Consider the following 22,341-nt stretch of genomic DNA (forward strand, 5'->3'; position numbering starts at 1 on the left):
TAGTCTTTCCCATTCTATTGTTTTCCTCTATTTCTTTGCATTGATCACTGAGGAAGGCTTTCTTTCTTTGTGTTAAAAAAAAATCATGGATGGGTGTCTTGGGGCCCTGGGGAGGAGGTAAGATTGCCAGATAAGATACAGGATATCCAGTTAAATTTCAGATAAACAGCAAATGTTGAATCTGTTTTCCTTGCTTTTTTTCCATCAAGAGGAGATATTCCTCTGGTGTTTACTTAACATACAAACTAAACATCAGAAGAAGCGAGAACGTTGGTTTCTATTGTAAGCATGCAGAACAGATTTTTTTGTTGTTTCTCTGAATTCTCTTTATGAATGTGAATTTACTTATTTCTCAAAAATTTAACAGTTTTAATAAATGATGATTGGCATGTGGTAAACGGCAACTGTTTTTCAGTTTAAAAAAATGACAAGTTTTGACATAAACCTACATCTCAGAGGGCTTCCCTGGTAGCTCAGATGGTAAAGAATCTGCTGACAATGCAGGAAACCTGGGTTCGATCCCTGGGCTGGGAAGATCCCCTGGAGAAGGGAATGGCTACCCACTCCAGTACTCTTGCCTGGAAAATCCTATGGACAGAGGAGCCTGCTGGGCTACAGTCCATGGGGTTGTACAGAGTCAGACACGACTGAGTGAGACTAAGACTTTCACTTCACATCTCAGAAACCCTTTCACAAGTCAACTTGGTGAATGTACCCAGTGCCCCAGAAGACTCCTCCTGCCTGTTCTGTAGTCTCACCTCCTTTCCCATCTCTGCCTCTTCAGCCCCAAGCAAGCACTGCTGCTGCTGCTCATTGTAGATTAGTTTCATTTTCTAAGGCATTTTACAAATGGAATCATAAATTGTGTACTCTTTGTTTTTAATCCAGCTCCTTTGCTTACCATAATAATGTTGACATTTCACCGTGTAGTTGCGTGTCATCCGGGTTTTGCTGGGTTGTATTCCTTTTGACTGTTCACTCGCCTGTTGGTCGGTATTTAGGTTTGTCCCAGTATTTGCTATTATCAGGAGAGCTGCCATGAACACTTGTGTCCCAATCTTTGCATGCATGTTTTCATTTTAGGGATGGACTTGGGGGTAGAAATATAGGAGTGGGATGACTCAGGCATATGGGTAGCATATGTTTAACTTTTTAAAAAATACCAAACTGTTTTCCAAAATGGTCATACCATTTTGTATTCCCACCAGCAGGGTATGAAAGTTCTAGTTACTCACATCCTCTCCAACTCTTGGTGTGATCAGTCACGTTGTTTGTGACATTCTAATGAATATAAGCCAGTATCTCACTGTGAGTTTACTTTGCACTTTCCTAATGACTAACGGTGTGAACCACCTTCCCATGGGCATGTTTGCTACCCATTCATCTTCTCTGATGAATTTTCTGTTCAGATGTCTTGCCTAATTTTGCTTTGTGCTCATCGATTTTTAGAGTTCTTTATAGATTCTGAAGACACGTATGTATTAAACATTTAATTAGCAAGCATTTTCTCCAAGATTATATCCTGTCTTCTATGTCATGAGAAAGGTTGCAATGAATTGGTGTTCATTATTCTTTAAATGAAATGAAGTGAAAGTCGCTTTGTCATGTCCAACTCTTTATGACCCCATGGACTATACAGTCCATGGGATTCTCCAGGCCAGAATACTGGAGTGGGTAGCCTTTCCCTTCTCCAGGGGATCTTCGCGATCCAGGGATCAAACCCAGGTCTTCCACATTGCAGGTGGATTCTTGACCAGCTGAGCCACCTGGGAAGCCCAAGAATACTGGAGTGGGTAGTCTCCAGGGGATCTTCCTGACCCAGGATTTGAACTGGGGTCTCCTGCATTGCAGGTGGATTCTTTACCAACTGAGCTATCAAGGAAGCCCATTCTTTAAATATTTGGTAGAATTTACTAGATATACCACTTAGGCATGGAGATTTCTTATTTGGGAGAATTTTAAGTATGAATTCAATTCATTTAATAGTTCTAGGGACATTCATGTTGCCTAGTTCATCTTGGTTGGATTTCAGTAATTTGTAGTCTTAAGGAGTTGCACTGTTTAAATTGATAATTTTTTTATTAGTATAAAGAGTTGTTTGTGACATTCCCTCACTACACTTTTAATATCTACAGGGTCTGTGACAGTATTCTGATAATTATTTTTCATTAGATATCAAATGTTGTGAATTTGACTTTTTCAGGTGGTATTTTTTATTTCAATAAATATTCTTGTATTTTGCCTAAAAAGCAGTTAAGTCACTTGGAAAAGCTTGTTGTTTAGAGTTTTCTTTTACATGCTTTGTTTGTTAGAACCAAATCAGTGTGTAGTCTGGGCCTAATTGTTTTACACTGCTGATGCAAAGCAGCTGAGTTCTTTTTCTGCTGCTGCTGCTGCTGCTAAGTCGCTTCAGTCATGTCAACTCTGTGCGACCCCATACACGGCAGCCCACCAGGCTCCTCCATCCCTAGGATTCTCCAAGCAAGAGTAGTGGAGTGGGTTGCCATTTCCTTCTCCAATGCATGAAAGTGAAAAGTGAAAGTGAAGTCGCTCAGTCGTGTCCAACTCTTCACAACCCCATGGACTGCAGCTTACCAGGCTCCTCCGCCCATGGGATTTTCCAGGCAAGAGTACTGGAGTGGGGTGCCATTGCCTTCTCCATCCTTTTCTGGTGCCCGATGAATTGTGGAAGTTTTCACTCTGGCTGATGGGAAGAGCCCTACAGCCTTCCTCCCTTTGTTGCTGGGATGGTTTCCTCTCCTCCATGTGGGTGGTTCTTCCTCGGGCCATAGATGGTTTCTTCCCTTGCATGTGGTGATTGCTCTTCTGCTCGAGACTTGGGGCGGCTCTGGGGCTCTCTGGCGTCTTCTCTGGTGTGGCTCTGTCTTCTTGGATTGTGAATTCCAGTTGCCTTGGTGTCCCTCTTCTTCCAGCGCCATCTCCTGCCCTCGGGGAGAGCCTCAGGCGTCGCTTGGGATTCCTCTTTTAACCACAAACCCCCTTCCCAGGCCAGGCCGTAAGCTGGGGGCTCCCAGGCCCTCATGCATCTGTTTCCTGTCTCCCAGAGGTCACTGCCCTTCCCTGTTGAGTGTCCACTGTTTCACACATGTTGTCCAGTTTTAAATTGTTTGAGGAGGGAGAGTCAAACTGGCCCCTGTTTCTCCATCTTAACTGAAAGCAGACATTTATAAACGTATTTTTTTATATTGGTTTCCTAATAGATGGGAAGTTTCTCTATTAAATTGTCTCTGGGCTAGCTTGTGAGTACCCGTAATCTCTTCTTTCAACAGAAAACTTCCTAAAATGAACGCTATTATTTGAAAGCTTCTGTATTCTAAAGGTAATTCTTGATAGCCTGGATAATGGTATGCTTTTCTCTTTTGATCTTCAAATTATGTATACCAGTTTTTCCTAAACATACTTGTATCTCTGAATAAAAATTAGCATAGAGCAGCTGGTATTTTATAAGATGATGCTAGACAAGAGTTTGGATAGGAAGTGGAGGCGAATACTATATTTGTTTGAATGTGCATGGGATTTTAATTAAGCTAAAATTAAGCACGTTAGAAATTGTCCAGGAAGCTGATGACTTTTTTCTTAGGCAATTCATGGCTTGGAAGCTTCTCTGACCAAAATGGCCAGAAATGCATATTTATGTGCAGGGCCCTAAATAGATTTATGAACGTTCTGCCCCCCATTCCATGCAAAAAGAAAAAGAAAAAAAAAAAACCTTTGACTCAAGAGAAAAGTTTCACCTGCTTTGCCCACAGTAGAATTTTATGAGTTCACAGGAGATTTCTCATTCTCTAGTAGATGACCTGCTAGCAATTTAACCCAGGGAAACTCTTGAGACATAAAAAGATCCTTAAAGCATTTCAAAAATGAATAAGTAACAAGGATGGGGAGATCTGCTTTTTTAGAAGTACCTTTTACTTACATTTCTCATATGTTATCTCACAGATCTTTGCAACCATTGCATGCAAATATTGCTCTACCATTTATCAGCCATTTATCAGGTCAAGAATAGGGTCAAAAAGTTGAGGTTTAAGCAGATGCCTCTGGCCTTTACTGTGTACTAATGCCTTCCATTTCAGTGGTCAGGGAATCCCAAAGAAAGGCAATGCCAAAGAGTGCTCAAACTACTGCAAAATCACACTCATCTCACACACTGGCAAAGTAATGTTCAAAATTCTCCAAGCTAGCCTTCAACAGTACATGAACCGAGAACTTCCAGATGTTCAAGCTGGATTTAGAAGAGGCAGAGGGACCAGATATCAAACTGCCAACGTCTGTTGGATCATGGAAAAAGCAGGAGAGTTCCAGAAAAATGTCTACTCCTGCTTCATTGACTACACCAAAGCCTTTGACTGTGTGGATCATAACAAACCGGAACATTCTTAGACATGGAAATTCCAGACCACCTTACCTGCCTCCTGAGAAATCTGTATGCAGGTCAAGAAGCAACAGTTAGAACAAGACATGGAACAATGGACTGGTTCCAAATTGGGAAAGGAGTATGTCTAGGCTGTATATTGTCACCCTGTTTATTTAACTTATATGCAGTACATCATGCGAAATGCCGGGCTGGATGAAGCACAAGCTGGAATCAAGATTGCCAGGAGAAATATCAGTAACCTCAGATATTGGCAGAAACAACACCCTTATGGCAGAAAGCGAAGAGGAACTAAAGAGCTTCTTGATGAAAGTGAAAGAGGAGAGTGAAAAAAACTGGCTTAAAATTCAACATTCAAAAAACTAAGATCATGGCATCCAGTCCCATCACTTCATGGCAAATAGATGAGGAAACAATGGAAACAGTGTCAGACTTTACTTTTTGGGCTCCAAAATCACTGCAGATGGTGACTGCAGCCATGAAATTAAAAGACACTTACTCTTTGGAAGAAAAGCTGTGACCAACCTAGACAGCATATTAAAAAGAAGAGACATTACTTTGCCAACAAAGGTCCATCTAGTCAAAGCTATGGGTTTTCCAGTGGTCATGTATGGATGTGAGAGTCGGACCATAAAGCTGAACACTGAAGAATTGATGCTTTTGAACTGTGGTGCTGGAGAAGACTCTTGAGAGTCCCTTGGACCACAAGGAGATCCAACCAGTTCATCCTAAAGGAAATCAGTCCTGAATATTCATTTGAAGGGCTGATGCTGAAGCTCCAATACTTTGGCTACTTGATGTGAAGAACTGACTCATTGGAAAAGACCCTGATGCTGGGAAAGATCGAAGGCAGGAGAAGAAGGGACGACAGAGGATGAGATGGTTGGATGGCATCAAGGACCCAATGGACATGAGTTTGAGAAAGATCCAGGAGGTGGTGAAGGACAGGGAAGCCTGGTGTGCTGCAGTCCATGGGGTCACAAAGAGTCAGACATGACTGAGTGACTGAACTGAACTGACTAATATACATAACATATACAGTAAAATATATAATAGGTATATAATACTAGAAACAGCTGATCTGTTTCTAAGAAACAAAAAGGCTAGTTAACACAGGCTTTGAAATGTGTATATATATATATATATATATATATATATATATATATATGTGTGTGTGTGTATAAAAAATACATAAATATATTAATACAATGTGTATATATTTATATTATATTATTTCCTCAGGATTTTCACATCATTCATTCATTTCATTAAAAAAAGTCTTATGAAACTGCAGACGTATCACTCATTGAAGTTTTTAACATTAAGTAGCAATCACACATGCAGCCTAGCGAAGTGCAACATTACATGATGCCTGTCCTTTATCTCCCTCTGAAAGTTATTTTATTTCTTGCCCTAAATCTTACCCAAGAATTCTCTAAAGACCTAGCGGCTTGGGTGCTCAAAGACATCTCTATAAAAGTTATTCATCAGAGTTAATAGAGTTCCTTCAAACGACCTGAGGCTGTGCTACGTGTTAAGGATACAAAGATGAGTCAGTCTTGCCCAAGTCTGACGTGTCTCCCAGGTTGAGATGGTACCAGGGTTGTTGTCGGAGCCTAGAAGTTAAGCCTGTGACCCCACCGGACAGAATTCCGAGAGGACTCCTGGGTGATGGTGACGAATGAGCTCCTTGCACGAGGTCATGGAGGAAACCCCAGACTTGGAGCAAGACCTAAGGATCTGATTTGAATAAAGAGAGGCGGTCAAGAGCATCCGAAGGCATCCCGGGAGGATATTCCCGTTGCAGGAGCCTGAGTACATCAGACAGAATGAGAGCCCAGAGGAAGGAAGAACTGTGTGTTTTAGGCACAAAACTCGGCTACCCTGTACCTTGGGTACCCTTAGCTACCCTGTAGCCAATAAGCATTAAATGTTTGAAACCGTGTGATGATGTGGTTTTACTCCCCTTCACGCTGCATCAGGAGTTGGCAAACTACGACCCACGGGCCACACGGGTTGGAAGCCTGGTTATTAGGGATAGTGTCATCGGCGCACAGCACCCTGTTTGTTCACGTGCTGCTTGTGGCTCCTTTCACGTTGCAAAGGCAGTAAGTATGTGTGTGTGCTCAGTCGTGCCCAACTCTTTGAGACCCCATGGACTATAGCCCACCAGCCTATGCTGTGCATGGGATTTCCTGGGCTAGAATACTGGAGTGGGTTGCCATTTCCTTCTCCAGGGGATCTTCCTGACCCAGGGATCTAACCCTCATCTCTCAGGTCTCCTGTATTGGCAGGCGGGTTCTTTACCACTAGGGCCACCTACAAAGGGAAGGTTGAGCCTAAAATATTTGCTTTGGGGTGAGATCACTGTCATGGTGAGCTGACCCGCACACTGCAGGCTGGTTAGCAGGATCCCTGGAAACTACCACCAGATTCCAGGGCCATCCCCTCCCCCATCATGACATCAAAACATGTCTTAATTCAAAACATACTTAAATGTTGAAGATATCTCAAACAGCATGCATCTTATACCATTTGGATTTATTCAATCAATATTTTCAAATAGTAATAATAAGTCATCAAGATTTAATATGACAATTACATGCACATCTTATTTGCCTCAAGCTATGGGTGTGCTGGGTTCTAATTCAAAAGTGCTAGTTACTCTTCACTATCAAAGCATCCCTGTTATAGCCTTCAAGAGTGGCATATCTGTATTTAAAGTGTCTCATTGAAGAGGAGGCTTCCCTGGTAGCTCAGCTGGTAAAGAATCTGCCTGCAATGCGGGAGACCTCAGTTCGATTCCTGGGTCAGGAACATCCCCTGGAGAAGGGTTAGGCTACCCAGTCCAGTATTCTTGTGCTTCCCTGGTGGCTCAGCTGGTAAAGATCTGCCTGCAATGCGGGAGACCTGGGTTGGATAGATGCCCTGGAGAAGGGAACGGCTACCCTCTCCAGTATTCTGGCCTGGAGAATTCAGTCTTTGGGGTCACCAGGAGTCGGACACAACTGAGTGACTTTGACTTCACCGTTGAAGAGGAAAGAAATTAGATGTTAAATGTAGCATTTTGATCCTATGTTTTTAAAAATGTGCATTACTTGCATTTCTTGGCTCAAGATGACAACTCAGTTAACTAACATTAGAATTTACTACTTGCTAATTTTCCATGACTCACCACAATGCAAATGTCAATTTTGTCTTTTTTTTTAGTTTCTCTTCTTTCTTTTCATATAATTTTTGAAGGCTGCTTTCCATTTACAGTTATTACAAATCTCTGCTGTGTTCCCCACATTGCACGCCAGCGTCTCCTGGAGCCTGCCTTCACCTGGTAGTTTGTGCCTCCCCTCCCCTCACCCCTACATCACCCCACCCCCCACTGGTAAAACTTTGTTCTCTGCATCGATGAATTTGCCTCTTTTATGTTATAGTCACTAGTTTGTTGTAGTTTTTAGATTCCATGTATAACCAGTGCCACACAGCATTTCTCTTTCTCCATCTGACACATTTTACTCAGCATAATGCCCACCAAGTCCATCCATGCTACCGCAAAGCTTCTTTCTTTTTCATGACTGAATAATATTCCACTGTATGTGTGCATCACATCTTCTTTCTGCACGCGTCTGTTCATGGACACTGAGGTGGTTTCCGTGCCTTCTGCAATTTTAAATAGTGTCTTTTCAAATTTTTGGTTTTGTGTTTTTTGGATATATACCCAAGAGTGGGATTGCTGAGTCATCTGGTAGTTGTATTTTTAGTTTTCTGAGAAACTCCCGTACTGTTTTTCATATGGGCCACATCAATTTATATATTCCCACCAACGATGTATAGGGGTTCCCATTTCTCCACGTCCTCACCAGCATTTGTTATTTGTAGACTTTTTGATAACAGCCATTCTGACCACCATCAGGTGATATCTCACTGCGGTTTTGATTTGCTTTTCTCTGATATTTAGTGATGTTGACCATCTTTTCATGTGCTTGTTGTCCATCTGTATTTCCTCTTTGGACAAGTTAAGAACTTGTTGTTCAGTCATTCAGTCTGATTATATGATGTATTTTAAAATTAATACTTTTTTGGATGGTACTTACATATAATATGTATATTCCATTGTAGGTAAGCCTTAAAAAGAAAGGACGTTCTGCTTGATGAATTGCTTTGGTGACAACATAGATGAACCTAGGGGACATGATGCTGAGTGAAATAAACCAGACCCAGAAGGACAGATGCTGTATGATCTCACTTGGCTCTGAAGTAGTCAAAAATCACAGAAACAGGGAGTGGGGTGTGGTTGCCACAGTGTGGAGGGAGGGGCGAACAGGGAGGTGACGGTCAAGGGGGACGACATTTTCGCTCTGCAAGATTTGTAAGCCTCGGGGGTCCGTGTGCAGCATTGCATCTGTAGTTACTGGTGCTCTCTCGTTATCTTAAAAATGTGCCAAGAGAGTAAATCTTATGTAAGTGTTCATATCACAAGTAAGTAAATGAAACTTTAGAAGTCAAAAGGAGACTTTTAGAGGTGGTAGTTGTGTTTATGGCATCATAGTGGCGATGGTTTCACAGCTGTTGTTCAGTCACTAGGTCGTGTCCCACTCTTTGAGACCCCATGGATGGCAGCAGGTCAGGCTTCCCTTGTCCTTCATCAGCTCCCAGAATTTGCTCAAATTCATGTCCATAGAATCGGTGATGCCATCCAACCATCTTCATCCTCTGCTACCCTCTTCTCCTCCTGCCCTCAGTCTTTCCCAGCATCAGGGTCTTTTCCAATGAGTCAGATATTTGCAACAGGTGGTCAAAGTGTTGGAGCTTCAGCTTCATCAGTCCTTTCAGTGAGTATTCAGAGTTGATTTCCTTTAGGATTGACTGGTTTGATCTCCTTGCAGTCCAAGGGACTCTCAAGAGTCTTCTCCAACACCACAGTTCAAAAGCATCAGTTCTTAGGCACTCAGCCTTCTTTATGGTCCAACTCTCACTTCCATACATGACTACTGGAAAAAAACATAGTTTTACTATATGGACCTTAGTTGGCAAAGAAACGTCTTTGCTTTTAAATACAGTGTCTAGGTTTGTTGAAACTTTTCTTCCAAGGAGCAATCATCTTTTAATTTCATAGCTGCAGTCATTTCACAGAGGTACAGGTATTTCCAAACTCACCCAGTGAATGTAGTAAATATGCACACACTTCAATAAAGCATTTTTTAGATAATTAATATTTTCCAAAGTTAGCAAACATAATTGGGTTCAAATACTGAACCCCAAGTCTTTTTTCAGCTCTCGTCACACACTTTCTACAGTAGATATTCAGAAAAGAGTTTCATCTCTGTGGGAATCGTGAGAGCTTGCTTCAGCGCCAGGCTGCTCCTTCAGAGATCAGAATAAGTTCATTCCTCTTCATGATCTGCTAACCAATTGTAATAACAATGATATTCAGAGCAGCAGGTTTCTATGGTTGTAAGTAACTCAATTCAGTGTATGAACTTGACATAAACATATTGAAATCATAAAATAACTGGCATTCGCCACCAATCTCCATAAAATGCTTCAGCCATTTTCAAGGAGAAGTGCCTTCTCTGTTTAGTAGGGAGAGAAACAACTCTCTACTGTTCAGAGAAACAACAACTAAAGCAACAAATATCTCCAACAAGTAAACCAACCTGCCTTGGTTTCCTGTTCCTACTCAAGCATAAGAGGTCAGACTGACCCCAGTGGATGTTTGATTAGGAAGTAAATTGATTTAGGGACGAGGTAATTTTACTTAAGTCACAAAGCTTAGAGAGGACTCTCGTTTCAGCTTAAACAGCAAAAGAACAGCTGTTCTTTTCAGTTTAGGGAGACAAGCTGTTCTAGTACCTGATAAATACAGGCAATGGCTCAGCCAGTACATTCTGCAGAGCAGGGATGAGGGGGCAGGATGGAGCCCGGCGGCCTCCCCATCCACCAGCAGTGCTCAGCACCCTCCTGGCCACGTGTGACGAGATCGGAAAACGACAGGCTGGGCGTCCTTGGCCTCAATGGTTATTTCAGCTCCATCACAGATCCCAGCTTTGAATGTCCCCACAGTAGATGACCCTGCAGTGCGGTGTGTGCACGGGTGGGTATTCTCTATATAAAGATAAACTCAGGCCATGTTGGCCCCACAAACCTGACCAAGAGAAGATGCCCTGAGGCATAGCCTGTTCAGGAAACGGAACCCTGTGTGTATTTCACACCAGGACACTTCCGAGTGTTTCGCTTCCATCCTCTTACTGAAAAACCAGCATATCGTTCTATTGTACAGTTTAGATGAGATGGTAGGGCCGGCTTGAAGTCAGAGAACTTGAGAGCATTGTCATGTAAATTCTAGGCAGGTGCTCTGAATTCATTTTTTATCTGCAGATTGGTATACTGGCTTAGTCCCAGGAGCCAAGGTACAGTTTCGCATTCTTTTTTTTATTATTATTATTCGGCTCCCATATTGTCCGGGATGAGAACCTCTGGCTTAATTATATGTCTTGCATGAATGGACATTGCAGGATTGAGGCAGCATCTCCGGGCAGGCTGTGTGGCCACAGGATGAAGGGGGAGATGCGTCCAAGGAAGTGGCTAGAGTGTCAGTGGACTTGCTTTTTCGGTAGTGGTCCGTGGTACCTGCCGCCTTCGCCCTGCCAGCTGCTCAGAGGCTGCAGCCAGTGGACACCTTAGTGACCACAGCCAAGGGACAGAGCATACCTTCGGTAGAACTCACACCAAAGGGGGAAGGGGAAGAGGGCTTCGCCCAGGCTCTCAGCTGGCCCAGTGGGTTGGGCCCAGAACCCCACCGTCTCCTCTGTGTTACCTCCTTTCTCGTGCGTCTGGATCTCCGCCGGCCATGACGCAAAAGTCAGGCCCTGAGTTTGAATTTTGAATGCTGTGTTTAAGAATCGTAACAGATCAATGCCTAGTAAACATGCATGTAATAACATGAAGATAATCGCCTAATAATGTTATTAAAATAAGGGCCACAAGAGCAGTACCCTCAGCTTAACGAGAGGGGAAAAGGAGACAGAGAGAAGGAGAAAGCAGCCTTGATTTGGAAGGCTTGGCACTGAAGGCAGTAGCATGGAGTCTGGCTCTTGCCGTTTCCTGTTGCTGATACTCCTCGTTTATCCATTCATCTGTACCATGGTTACCTTTATCCTCTCAAGCTGAGTGGAGGCCGAGGAGGGGAGGGAGGGGAGCCCACTGGAAACTTTCAGGCTGAGGAGGTCCAGCCACCGGGCGCAGCAGAGGCAGAGAAATGAGGGGGGCGGCAGTGGTTCGATCGGCTCAATGCAGAGGGTCGTGGGAGCTGATAGAAGGGGGGCCAGTGCAGGTGGGAAAGGCTCCATGGGACCCGATAAGCATCTCAGGCTTTGTTCTGCAGGGAGGGCCTGGGGGGTGCCAAAAGGCAGAGCCCACCCAACACACGGGCCCCCCCTTGAGTGGGGATAAAGCTCAGACCAACCTACAGCCCGGGAAGGGGACTTCTGAACCTTAAATGTCACAGAAGAAGAGAAAGAGGAACGGGCAACACTGAACACAGATTTTTGTGCGAACTAGAGGGTTTTTTGGACAACTTTCTCTCTTTGCTTTTGCATCCTTTTCTTTAAACGGAAGAACAAGTGATCCTCTTCAGTTGGAAAGCACTTGTGTGAATCCTCTCTGTGTGTGTCTCATCTCTCCTTCTCATCCTCCCCGCAGCCTCCATGCTGAGATAGATTTTATTTCTCTCTCAAGCCCACTTGTGCTCCCTCATCTTCGTACTTCTCACTATTTTCATGATGCATGTCAGCCCCGTTGCTAGGCAGCTGTTACCCTCAACCCACCACTTAGCCTCCCGAATGCTGGAAATTAGCCCCAAATAGCTAGAAAATCACCCTTCCGCACCTGCACTGTGTTTACCGCGAGAGCAGGAATACGCGGAGCAAAATGGCAATCCAGGCACGTGTGTAGAAGGGGCGAAATGCATCCTGCTTTCCCCCAGCCAGACAGCTACAATTGTGCTGGACACCAGGTAGAGAAACCATGCAGGGCCCTGTATGAGAAATATCAAGGGAATGAATGGTTAGAGAAGAAACTGCATCCTCATCGTTCTGGAGCTAAAAATTAATGGACAAGTTAACCTGGAGAAAAGCAGAAATACACAAAAATAAGCATGGGGAGAATGTAGAATCTGTAGATTTCCACCGGCGCTGCCTGTAAGGTCCGGCCGCTCTTCCTTGGCTCTAAGAAGCAAAACACTCACCTTCACCCAATGTCTTCCGTCTTTCCCCTGAGGACGAGCTCCCTCCAACATCTTCCCCTTCCTGTGGATTATCCAGGCCTTTCTCTGGGAGAATGAAGTGATCAGGAATCCTCAAACATCCTTTCATTGTTCTCAGTGAAGTAATTAAAATAAGTCCCTAATAAGAGAAATGTAATCATCAGGTCTTGAAATTAAAAAAAATCACATCTTTCCAGAGATATCATTTTAGCCAGAAAAAGGCGTGTTTCGTCTTTGAGCATATGCAGTAATTAGAACACATCTTGGGCTTCCCTGGTAAAGGATCCACCTGTAATGCAGATCTGGGTTCGATCCCTGAGTTGGGAAGATCCCCTGGAGAAGGAAATGGCAACCCACTCCAGTATTCTTGCCTGGAGAATCCCAGGGACAGAGGAGCCTGGCGGGCTGCAGTCCATGGGGTTGCAAAGAGTCGGGCATGACTGAGCGACTTCACTCAGTGACCAGTGCATTCCTTGGCAGAGTATGCGGCTCGTAATAGGTGCTCAAAGAATATTTGCTGAATAGAATTAAATTTTAAGGGGTTTTGAGATTGAAACTTCCATGAAAGAATTTTCTTTGAGAAAGAAGAGAGGAACATTCAACAAACGATTTCAGGAGATTGCATCTAAGTTTTTTTTTTAAGCATTAGCTTAATATATATCCTTTGTATTTTTCTAAGGCAGTGATTCTACAATTTCATGAGAGTCAGCTAAGAGTCTTTACAATGTTTAACCAGATTCCTGCAGTTACTGAATGAGCTCTTTTTTTGTTTCTAGGACCATGAGGGAGAGAATCTCAATATTGTTCTTGAAACTAGGAGGAACAACCCATTTTGAAAAGAGGAATATTTATTTCATCACTTTCCTTAGATTCTACTTTGCACATCTTAATTGTTAGCTTCTTGTCTATTACTGCAACTTCACCCTAGCCCTCTTAGATAGAGACCCCAGAAGGAAAGGGCCAGTGATGCGGTTCTTTCGCCCACACTTTTGTCAGTGGTGGTCACATCTGTTACTATTCCATCATCATCTTCTGTGAGTACACCGAGGAGAGTTTTCATGAATCCTCGATGTAGAAAGAGCACTTAATGATGAGTATGGGCACCGTAAAATTTTTCAGTAACTGTGATAGGCCGTGAGTTTGAGTAAGCTCCGGGAGTTGGTGATGGACAGGGAAGCCTGGCGTGCTGCAGTCCATGGGGTCGCAGAGTCAGATACGACTGAGTGACTGAACTGACTGACTGAACTGTGCTAGAACTTGCTGGGAATTTAGCTTGTAGACCAGGAGAAAGGGGAAGTTGAAAGTCATCAGAGACACATTTCACAAGAGACATGAGACAGATGGAGTGTCTAACACAGTTTTAGCTTTCAACCCCAAGAGAACCCCGAGTATTATGCATCATAAAGGAAACAGACCCAGTTTCCCGCATGGCCAGTACTGTCCTGCCAGTCAGGCAGAAGGTCCCGACAGAAAAGAAGCTGACCCCAGCCGAGGAATGGACAGCCAGGGAGGCGCCAAGTCTGGTTCGGGGAGTTGGTGACATCTGGTCCACACCTCCTTTGGGCGTTTCGCCTCCGCTCCCCTTCTAGGTCTCCGGAGTTGCACGACTGTTTCCTTCTGTTTATGGAGAGTTCCTCCAGGAAAATAAGTTATCTTCCCAGACTTCTCCATCTCAGTCAATGTCAACTTCGTCCTCAGTCTCCTCGGTCAAGATACTTGGGGTCATCCTTTCTTTCCTTCCCATCCACATCAATGCGTGGCAGAGCCTATTGGATCTGCCTCAAATATGGACCGAGTTTATCAGTTCCCATCGTTTGGAAGAGCCACGTCCTGGGAGGCTCTCCCCAGCCCCCTGCTCATTCCCTCTGCTCATTCCCTCTGCCTGCTCTCTGCCTTGCAGCTTTGATGATTCTTCAAGTGTCCACTGATGTGGCTCATCTGCCCAAAGCTTTGCTCCCTAGCACTCTCCGAGTCCCAGATGAAGCCCTTCACGTCACCCGTGGGGGTCCTCGTCCCCCCATGTGGTTACCCCTGGGTCCATCTCCTCCGTATACCCTCCCACGTGCTCCACCCGCCCCCTTGGTTCTCTGAGCATGCGCACACGACCTGCCCCAGGCTGCCGGACCCCACACGTCCAGTGTGGATCCTGTTTACCTGAGAGGGCCTTGCCCCTTCCTGATGGGCAGGAATCTGCTCACCCTGAAACCTCCCCTGCTTCATTTTTCTCCATCTCTCTTGGATCTGACCTCCTTCCTCATTTACATTTCTATTCTCTGTCTCCGTCATGGAACAGAAGGGCTTTTGTCCGTTTTGCTTCCTGCTGTGTTCCTGGAATCTATTGTGTGCTCTCAGATGATAAAGTCCACCTGCAATGCAGGAGACCGGGGTTCAATCCCTGGGTCGGGAAAATCCCCTGGAGAAGGAAATGGCAACCCACTCCTCCGGTATTCTTGCCTGGAGAATTCTCTGGACAGAGGAGCCTGGCGGGCTACAGCCCATGGGGTTGCAAAAAGTCACACATGACTGAGCGACTGACACACTTGTTTTGTTGCCCGCTGCATTCCTGGGATCTGTTTTGTGCTGAGTCAGTTTTGGTTGGTTGATTAAATGAGCCCGAATGAATGAAACAGAGGACGCGATTCTGGACATGGAACCAGATACCAGTCACGTCTCTCATCCCAGATGGGGCTGAGACAGGAGGGGGTCAGCTGGAAGAGTGGACATTGACTTCTTATGGTTGGCTGGTCTCTCTGCGGCCCAGAGCAGGTGTCAGCCTGGGTGGATGGAGGTGACCACCTCCTGGACCAGAGGCCAGGGATGTGTGGGAACAAGGGAGGAGAAGCCCCTTCTCCAGATCCCCACCCCCTGTGCTCAGGACCATGTGCGGCTCTGCGGTGGTCATCACCTTTCGGTCTGGGATGGAAGTCTCCCGGAGGCCAAGCTTCAGTGCAGGGGTGGACCCGTGACTCCATCTAGAGGTGACACTCAGATTCCAGAGACAAGATGTTTTTAATTACATTAAAATAGAGTACCTCACCCTGTCTAAGATGACGCTTTTGTCTTTTCGGTTGAAATGTCAGAATTATACCACTTTAAGTGTCAAAAGAACGATATAAAACGAGAAGAGAAAGGCACCGCGTGTTAAGACTTTTGTTCTGACTTGTTAATACTGTATTCAGATACTTGAATTATGTCAATTCCATTCTCCGTGATAATTAGCAGAGTTCCAGAATGAGACAATTATAAAAGAATAAAGAGATAATGTGAGTGATTTCATTTCATTGTGTAACCGGCTAAGTGGTAGAAATGCGCTGATTTTCCTGAGTGTTTGAATGAGTCTGTATTTCATTAGGAGCTTAGTTTACTGCCAGAGGAAGGCTCAGTCACCCAGAGGTCAGAGAACCAAGGAGTCCTGTCTCTGAGAGTGCCATCCGCTGGGGCCCCCGGGGGTTTGGCCGTTTGAGACGTTTGTGCCCAGTCTTGTCCCTTTTACTCTGGAACCACCTGGGGCCGGGGAGGCTTCCTTCATGCCTCGAACGACCAACGCTGGTGCAGACACCGGCTCCGGAGTCAGGCCGCCCCAGTGCAGCCCGGCTCAGCCCCTTTCACGTCTGTGTCAGGTCTCTCGGGGGGGCTTTGAACCACAGAAACGAACTCTCTCACAGTCCCGGAGACGCCAGCTGGGCCCCAGCCCTCTGAGGCCCTTCCTTGCCTCCTTAGCTTTGGGGGTGGCCCCCAGTCCTTTCAGCTGCATCACCCCACTCCCGCCTCCCTCACCAAGTGGTGTCCTCCCTGTGGCTCTGTCTTCACACAGCATTTCTGCCTCTTGTCAGGACACCAGTCCTGTGGGATTCGGGCCCTGCCTGCTGACGTCATTCTAACTGCATTGCTTCATTCAAGCCTTTATTTCCAAATCAGGTCACATCCGTGTATCCCCTGTGCTGTGCTTGGTCGTCAGTGGTCTCTGACTCTTTGCAACCAGCCCGCCAGGCTCCTCTGTCCATGGGATTCCCCAGGCCAGAATGCTGGAGTGGGTTGCCATTTCCTTCTCCAGGGGATCTTCCTGACCCAGGAACTGGACCCGTGTCTCCTGTGTCTCCTGCATTGCAGGTAGACTCTTTACCCACTGAGCCGTTTATCTATTCCGTGCAGTGGAGGGTTGGGGGGGAACACAATTCAACATCATTCATGTCAACTTGGGCAAGGGATTTCATTTCCGTGACCATCAGCTTCTCACTGTTGAAAGAGGGTAGTCATCCAGACGTGCTGCACCTTCAAGGAGCGTGGGAAGAAGCAGGTGAAAATTCCTGGCACTTGTTCGGTGCCCGAGAAACGTTCTTCCCTGTCCTCCACTCCTCCAGTCCAGCTTCTTGGCCTCCCATCCTTGATCGGGTTGCTTACAAAGCTCCTGTGGATTTTTCCATACCACCTCACAGGAAAACCTCAAAGAACTTTCTGGCCAATGCACTAGTTATTTTCTCCACACATAAACAATTCTGTAGACACCATGCGATGTACAGAGACAACCCAGTGCCCTGGGGAAGATCACACACTTCAGGGACAGATAAAAAGTAAATTCACCTTTATAGCATAACATAGAATTTGTGTCACATCCTGAGAAGCACACAGGTGCAGTACCAAGAGAGGGGAGAATTCCTGCTCGGTGTCTTGCCAAGGACCTCACAGCAAATCGCTGCAAAGCTGAAACCTGAGTCTGGGTTTAGGTCCCCAGTCCAGTTTCTTTCCTATTCAGAAACATTATACAATTATGGTACGTATCACCTTTGAACCCCTTGAACGTGGTAACGCATTATCCCTTTTTGCCCACTGATGCCCTCAGGTCATATGCCAGCATCTCTGGGGAATGCCCAGTGGTCCCTCCACTGCCCCTGCAGCTTCCTCCTGCTTCCCAAGCCCCCACACACAACCTCTGTTTTCCCTGCTTCCTCTGCTCTGTGCCAGCCTAGAAAGACTCTCTTCTGCAGCAACCACAATAAGACCAGCTTAAAAAATAAATACAGCAGATACCAAGTCTAGTGCCTACTGGGTAGGAAAGCATATTCTTGCCTCTTATCAAAAAAAAAAAATAATCACTGAATATCATCCACAGATCGTCTTAGACCATTCGGTGTGATCAAAACAATGAGCGAGAGCTTTCAGAGCCTCGCCTCTGGCACTCCAAATGCATGTTCAGTCTCTGCTGCTATTTTTACTCCCTTCTGTACCCTGAGTTAATACATGAGGAAAATCTAGGGTTGAGAAGGAAGGGATGTTGCTGATGCTGCCATATTTATTTTGCCTGACTCATGGTTAGCAGGACGATGACAATGCTCAACCCAGGGCAGATAAAATGGTGAGTTGTGGGGGACAGTGCTAAAAGGATTTTAGAGAGGAAACAAAAGTCTGCTGTTGAAAAGGTCACACCGGTGTATCTTCTCAGGGTTTATGCTGTGCCCCAGATCCATAGTTCCTGCTGCACTGCCCCCAGCCCTCGACCCTGCACAATGGACACCTCGTTTCTCTTCTGTACTTGCAGAAATGAAGAAGTGGTGTGGCTGCCAGTGGGGCTTCCCAGGTGGCTCTAGGGGTAAAGAATCCACCTGCCAATGCAGGAGAGACATGGGTTCAACCCCTGGGGCAGGAAGATCCCCTGGAGGAGGGCATGGCCACCCACTCCAGTATCCTTACCTGGAGAATCCATAGAGGAGCCTGGTGGGCTACAGTCCACGGGGTAGCGAAGCATCAGACACGACTGGGTGACCGAGCATGCCCACATGACCGCCAGCGGGACACGTCCAGCCCTGTCAGTGTTCGGGTGGGGAGGGTGGACAGCCAAGGGTGCAGGGAATTCACTGCTTCCCTCAGGAAGCAGAGCACATTTTAGAAGATGCCAGATTTGCTGCAACAAACTCTAGATGGAAAGCTAAGATGTTCCACAGAAACTGACAGAATTGCAGTGACTTACCGATCGGCAGTAAGTTCCCAGGGTGGCCCAATGTGAGGACTATAAACGCCCCAGATGCAGCCCCTGTGTTTCTCTCCTTCCTCCTGTGCTCACCCTCCCTGCCCCTCCCCTCCCCTTTCTCCTAATGCTGTGTTGCTTGCATGTCAGGTTAAATGCCTTTGCACCTTTTTTTTTTTTTTAATGGGTCATATAATCTTTAAAGACATTTTTTTTTTTTTAAGAAACCCAGAGGAAAACTTTATATAGCCATGAATTTCAACCAGAGAGTGAAATTTAATTATTTGGAAGAATTTTCCAAAAATAAAGGGTCTCTCTAGAAGATTTAAAGCACTCAATCTCTACTCTATGGGGAGGGCACTTCTCTACCTCTCACTTAAATAAGACTTCTGGGTGCTTTGGTCTGCCTTTATTATAGATTCTAACTTCATCTAGATTCAGTCTCAAACATTGATAAAGAATGCTGGAAAATCTTAAAGGGTGTATTTTGAGTATTCTAAAAATCTAAATGAGAACTAATAAATTCGTATTCTTTCTCTTGGAACGTGCTTTTGATAAATGGTTTGCATCTCTCCTGGTAATATTAAAGGTACATTAGAGGACTGAGAAGTATATTTGGTTCCTTTTAAAATCACATCCATGTAAAGGACAAGGGCCGTTCCAAGTGATCCAGGGCGAAATTCACGACACACAGAGGTGTGAGGGCACAGAGGACAAAGTAAGAAAGGGGAAGGATTTAAAAACTGGGTAACAAAGGCAACGCTGCTGAAAAAAGTCGTTTGCTTGACCAGTTCACTCATGGCTTTCCTGTCCCCGCTGCTTTTTGCAGGTACAGGCCCTTGGCCGAGACCCTCCCCAGCAACGAGAGGACACTGCCCGCCGAGGAGAGGTGCCGGCTGGCCCTGAAGCACTGCCCGTTACCAGGGTGGCAGGTGGGTGACCCCCAAGCTCCTACCAGAGCAGGTCAGGGTTGCCAGTAGGTGAGCTGAGTCATTGCGGGAGCCGCCCAAGTGTGTGTGTGCGCTCAGCCGCTTCAGTTGTGTCCGACCCCGTGGACTGTAGCCCATCAGGCTCCTCTGCCCATGGGATGCTCCAGGCAAGAATATTAGAGTGGGTTGCCGCTGCCTGAGACTCACCAGCAAAACCAAAGTGCTGTGATGTGTTTGGCAAAGAGAGATGCCAAGCGTAGTCCGTGAACACACAGCAGCCCTGATTCACCAATTTCATCAGCAAACACAGGACGAAGGAAGCCCGGAGCCAATGTTCATGACTCAGGGAAGAGTTCAGGATGGAGTTTGCCTGCATCTCAGACCCCAACATAGGCAGCAGAGCCTTCTGGAGTGTCTAAAAGGGGAGAAGTCAGAGGAACCAAAACAGGGGTGGTTGACAGAGCCCAGGGTTCCCTGGGGTGGTAGCCATGCTTCCAGAGGAGGAAGGAGCAGGAGACGGAGAGCAGGGATGTGCTCTTCAGAAACCCAGCGGCGGAGCCTGGATTTTGTTTAATCCCTGAAGCAACTCAGAAGACTGCCGTGAGTAGTGCCAGGAAGAGGAACGTGAGATGTAAAAGAACTGAGAAACAGAACTGAGCAATGATGGGAATCGGGGTCCTTGACACCAGGAACTCCTGCAAGTTTCTAGCTATAAAACATTGGAACCTGCACAGGAGGCAGAGAGTTTGGTAGCCAGTAGTTTCAGCAAACGGAGAAGGCAGTGGCACCCCACTCCAGTACTCTTGCCTGGAAAATCCCATGGGCGGAGGAGCCCGGTAGGCTGCAGTCCATGGGGTCGCTAAAAGTCAGACATGACTGAGCAACTTGACTTTCACTTTTCGCTTTCATGCATTGGAGAAGGAAATGGCAACCCACTCCAGGGTTCTTGCTTGGAGAATCCCAGGGACAGAGGAGCCTGGTGGGCTGCCGTCTATGGGGTCACACAGAGTCGGACACAACTGAAGCGACTTAGCAGCAGCAGCAGCAGCAGTTTCGGCAAAACAGAACAATTATGGGAAAGCAGACATAAGTCCCATCTTTTAAAAATGATAGGGAGATCGAGTGCCTCCGAGGGAAAATATATGATGGTGGATGAGGCCAAAAAAGGGTGCTTTAGTGCAGAAACGACACGAAGAGGAGGTGCAGACTTGCTGGGGTGTCTGAAAGGGGAAGACAGGGTGGGAAAGGCAGGTGTTGAGCCCTGGGTTGACACCAGCATCCTCACCCGTCTGTGATGAAGAACCAGGAACCTAGCATTTTAGCAGGGATGAGTAACGGTTTAATTGTCGGTGCCACCCAGGCACTTTCTTTATTATCCTTTCTCCTGTTCTTTCCCTTTTTTAACTAATAACGGAGTTGAACTTTAAATAGCGGTCTGAAGGAGGACGCGCACACAGCCTGTAGTAGGCACAGATGCACATCCGTGCCAAAAGACAGGATAAAAAAGGAGGAGGAAGGAGGAGTTGCTAACAGAGAGTGAAGTCAGCGAGCCACGCAGGACTCAGCGGCATCAGACGTGGGGCTGGCGTGCTGACTCACTCTCAGAACTTTAAGCCAGTGTCTGAGGGCAGGAGGAGAAGGGGGCGACAGAGGACAGGATGGTTGGATGGCATCACTGACTCAACAGACATGAGTTTTGGAGTAAACTCCAGGAATTGGTGATGGACAGGGAGGCCTGGCATGCTGCAGTCCATGGGGTCGCAGAGAGTCAGACACGACTGAGCAACTGAACAACAACTGAACAGAAGTGAATACAGAACACAAAGAGTTTCCTGTTGCATTTTGTTGCATTTTGCTCTTTAACAAACATAGATAAGAATGATGTACTTTATTACTGTTGAGAAAGAATGTTGAGTTGTTGAGGCATCTGGGAAGATTCTTCCACTGAGAGAGGGACTGGCAGGAACCATAACACCTGACCAGCCTTCGGTCCTCCAAGACACCTGATTGGAGTCTGGGGTCAAACGAGGAGGGAGGGGGCCCAGGGGACAACCCAGGGCAGCCAGGCAGCTGTCCCTTCCCCCACGTGTGCTAGGACACTTTCGACTTTGCCGCTGGGTATGGTGTGACACTGAACCACACATACACTGGGCCTTTGAAAAAGTACATCAAAATAAAACACGGGGAAGAGTTCCCATTTCATTACACTAATTTATTTTCCTTGGCTTTTTTTTTTTTTGTCTCCCTAAAGGAGGCCAAAGAAAAGAAGAAACGTATTCATTTGCAGATCGTATTTGTTTATGCGTTCCATCTTGAATAGTTAGGAAAGGTGGCTTTCTTCAGCTTCTCTAAGATGTAACCTTTCATATTCTCTATGCTATAAGACAAATTATTGACTCTAGAGAAATAAAGTGTATTCCTATTTCACTCTTGTACTAGTCAGAAGGCAAATGATTGGGAAAAAAAAACAAAACAAAACAAAAAAAACTTCTTACCTAGAAAGCCAGACCCCTCAGTTTCAGAAGTAAAGCGTTTGTTTGAAATGTGTTGAAAGTTACAGGCAGAGTTGTTACCAGTCTTTTGTGGGAGATTAACAAGGACGAGGATTAAATAAGAAATGTTTGAAGCAGCAGCAGGTCCTAATGGGCGGTTTTGTTCAGGCACCATGGTCCTCAGATTGCTAAGAGGCCAACATATTTTCCATGAAGCAGCCTTTATGCGTCCTCTGGCTCCAAGTGGTTAGCATGAAACTGATGGCTATTCTCCTCCATTGCACTTAGAAGTGATGCTCGAACAGGAA

The 22,341-nt window shown here is 45.8% G+C and overlaps 1 protein-coding gene across 1 annotated transcript in view; it reads left to right on the top strand.

Moving 5' to 3' along the window:
• MYO16 (myosin XVI) overlaps positions 1–22,341 on the top strand; it is a 518,261-nt gene that overhangs the window by 400,599 nt on the left and 95,321 nt on the right. The window contains exon 28 of the mRNA XM_055543007.1: positions 19,442–19,544. Within this exon, the coding sequence (XP_055398982.1) occupies positions 19,442–19,544 (103 nt within the window). The remainder of the gene's footprint in view (positions 1–19,441; positions 19,545–22,341) is intronic.

The sequence above is a fragment of the Bubalus kerabau genome, chromosome 12 (genome assembly GCF_029407905.1).
Source record: "Bubalus kerabau isolate K-KA32 ecotype Philippines breed swamp buffalo chromosome 12, PCC_UOA_SB_1v2, whole genome shotgun sequence".
In the NCBI taxonomy this organism is placed as follows: Eukaryota; Metazoa; Chordata; class Mammalia; order Artiodactyla; family Bovidae; genus Bubalus; species Bubalus kerabau.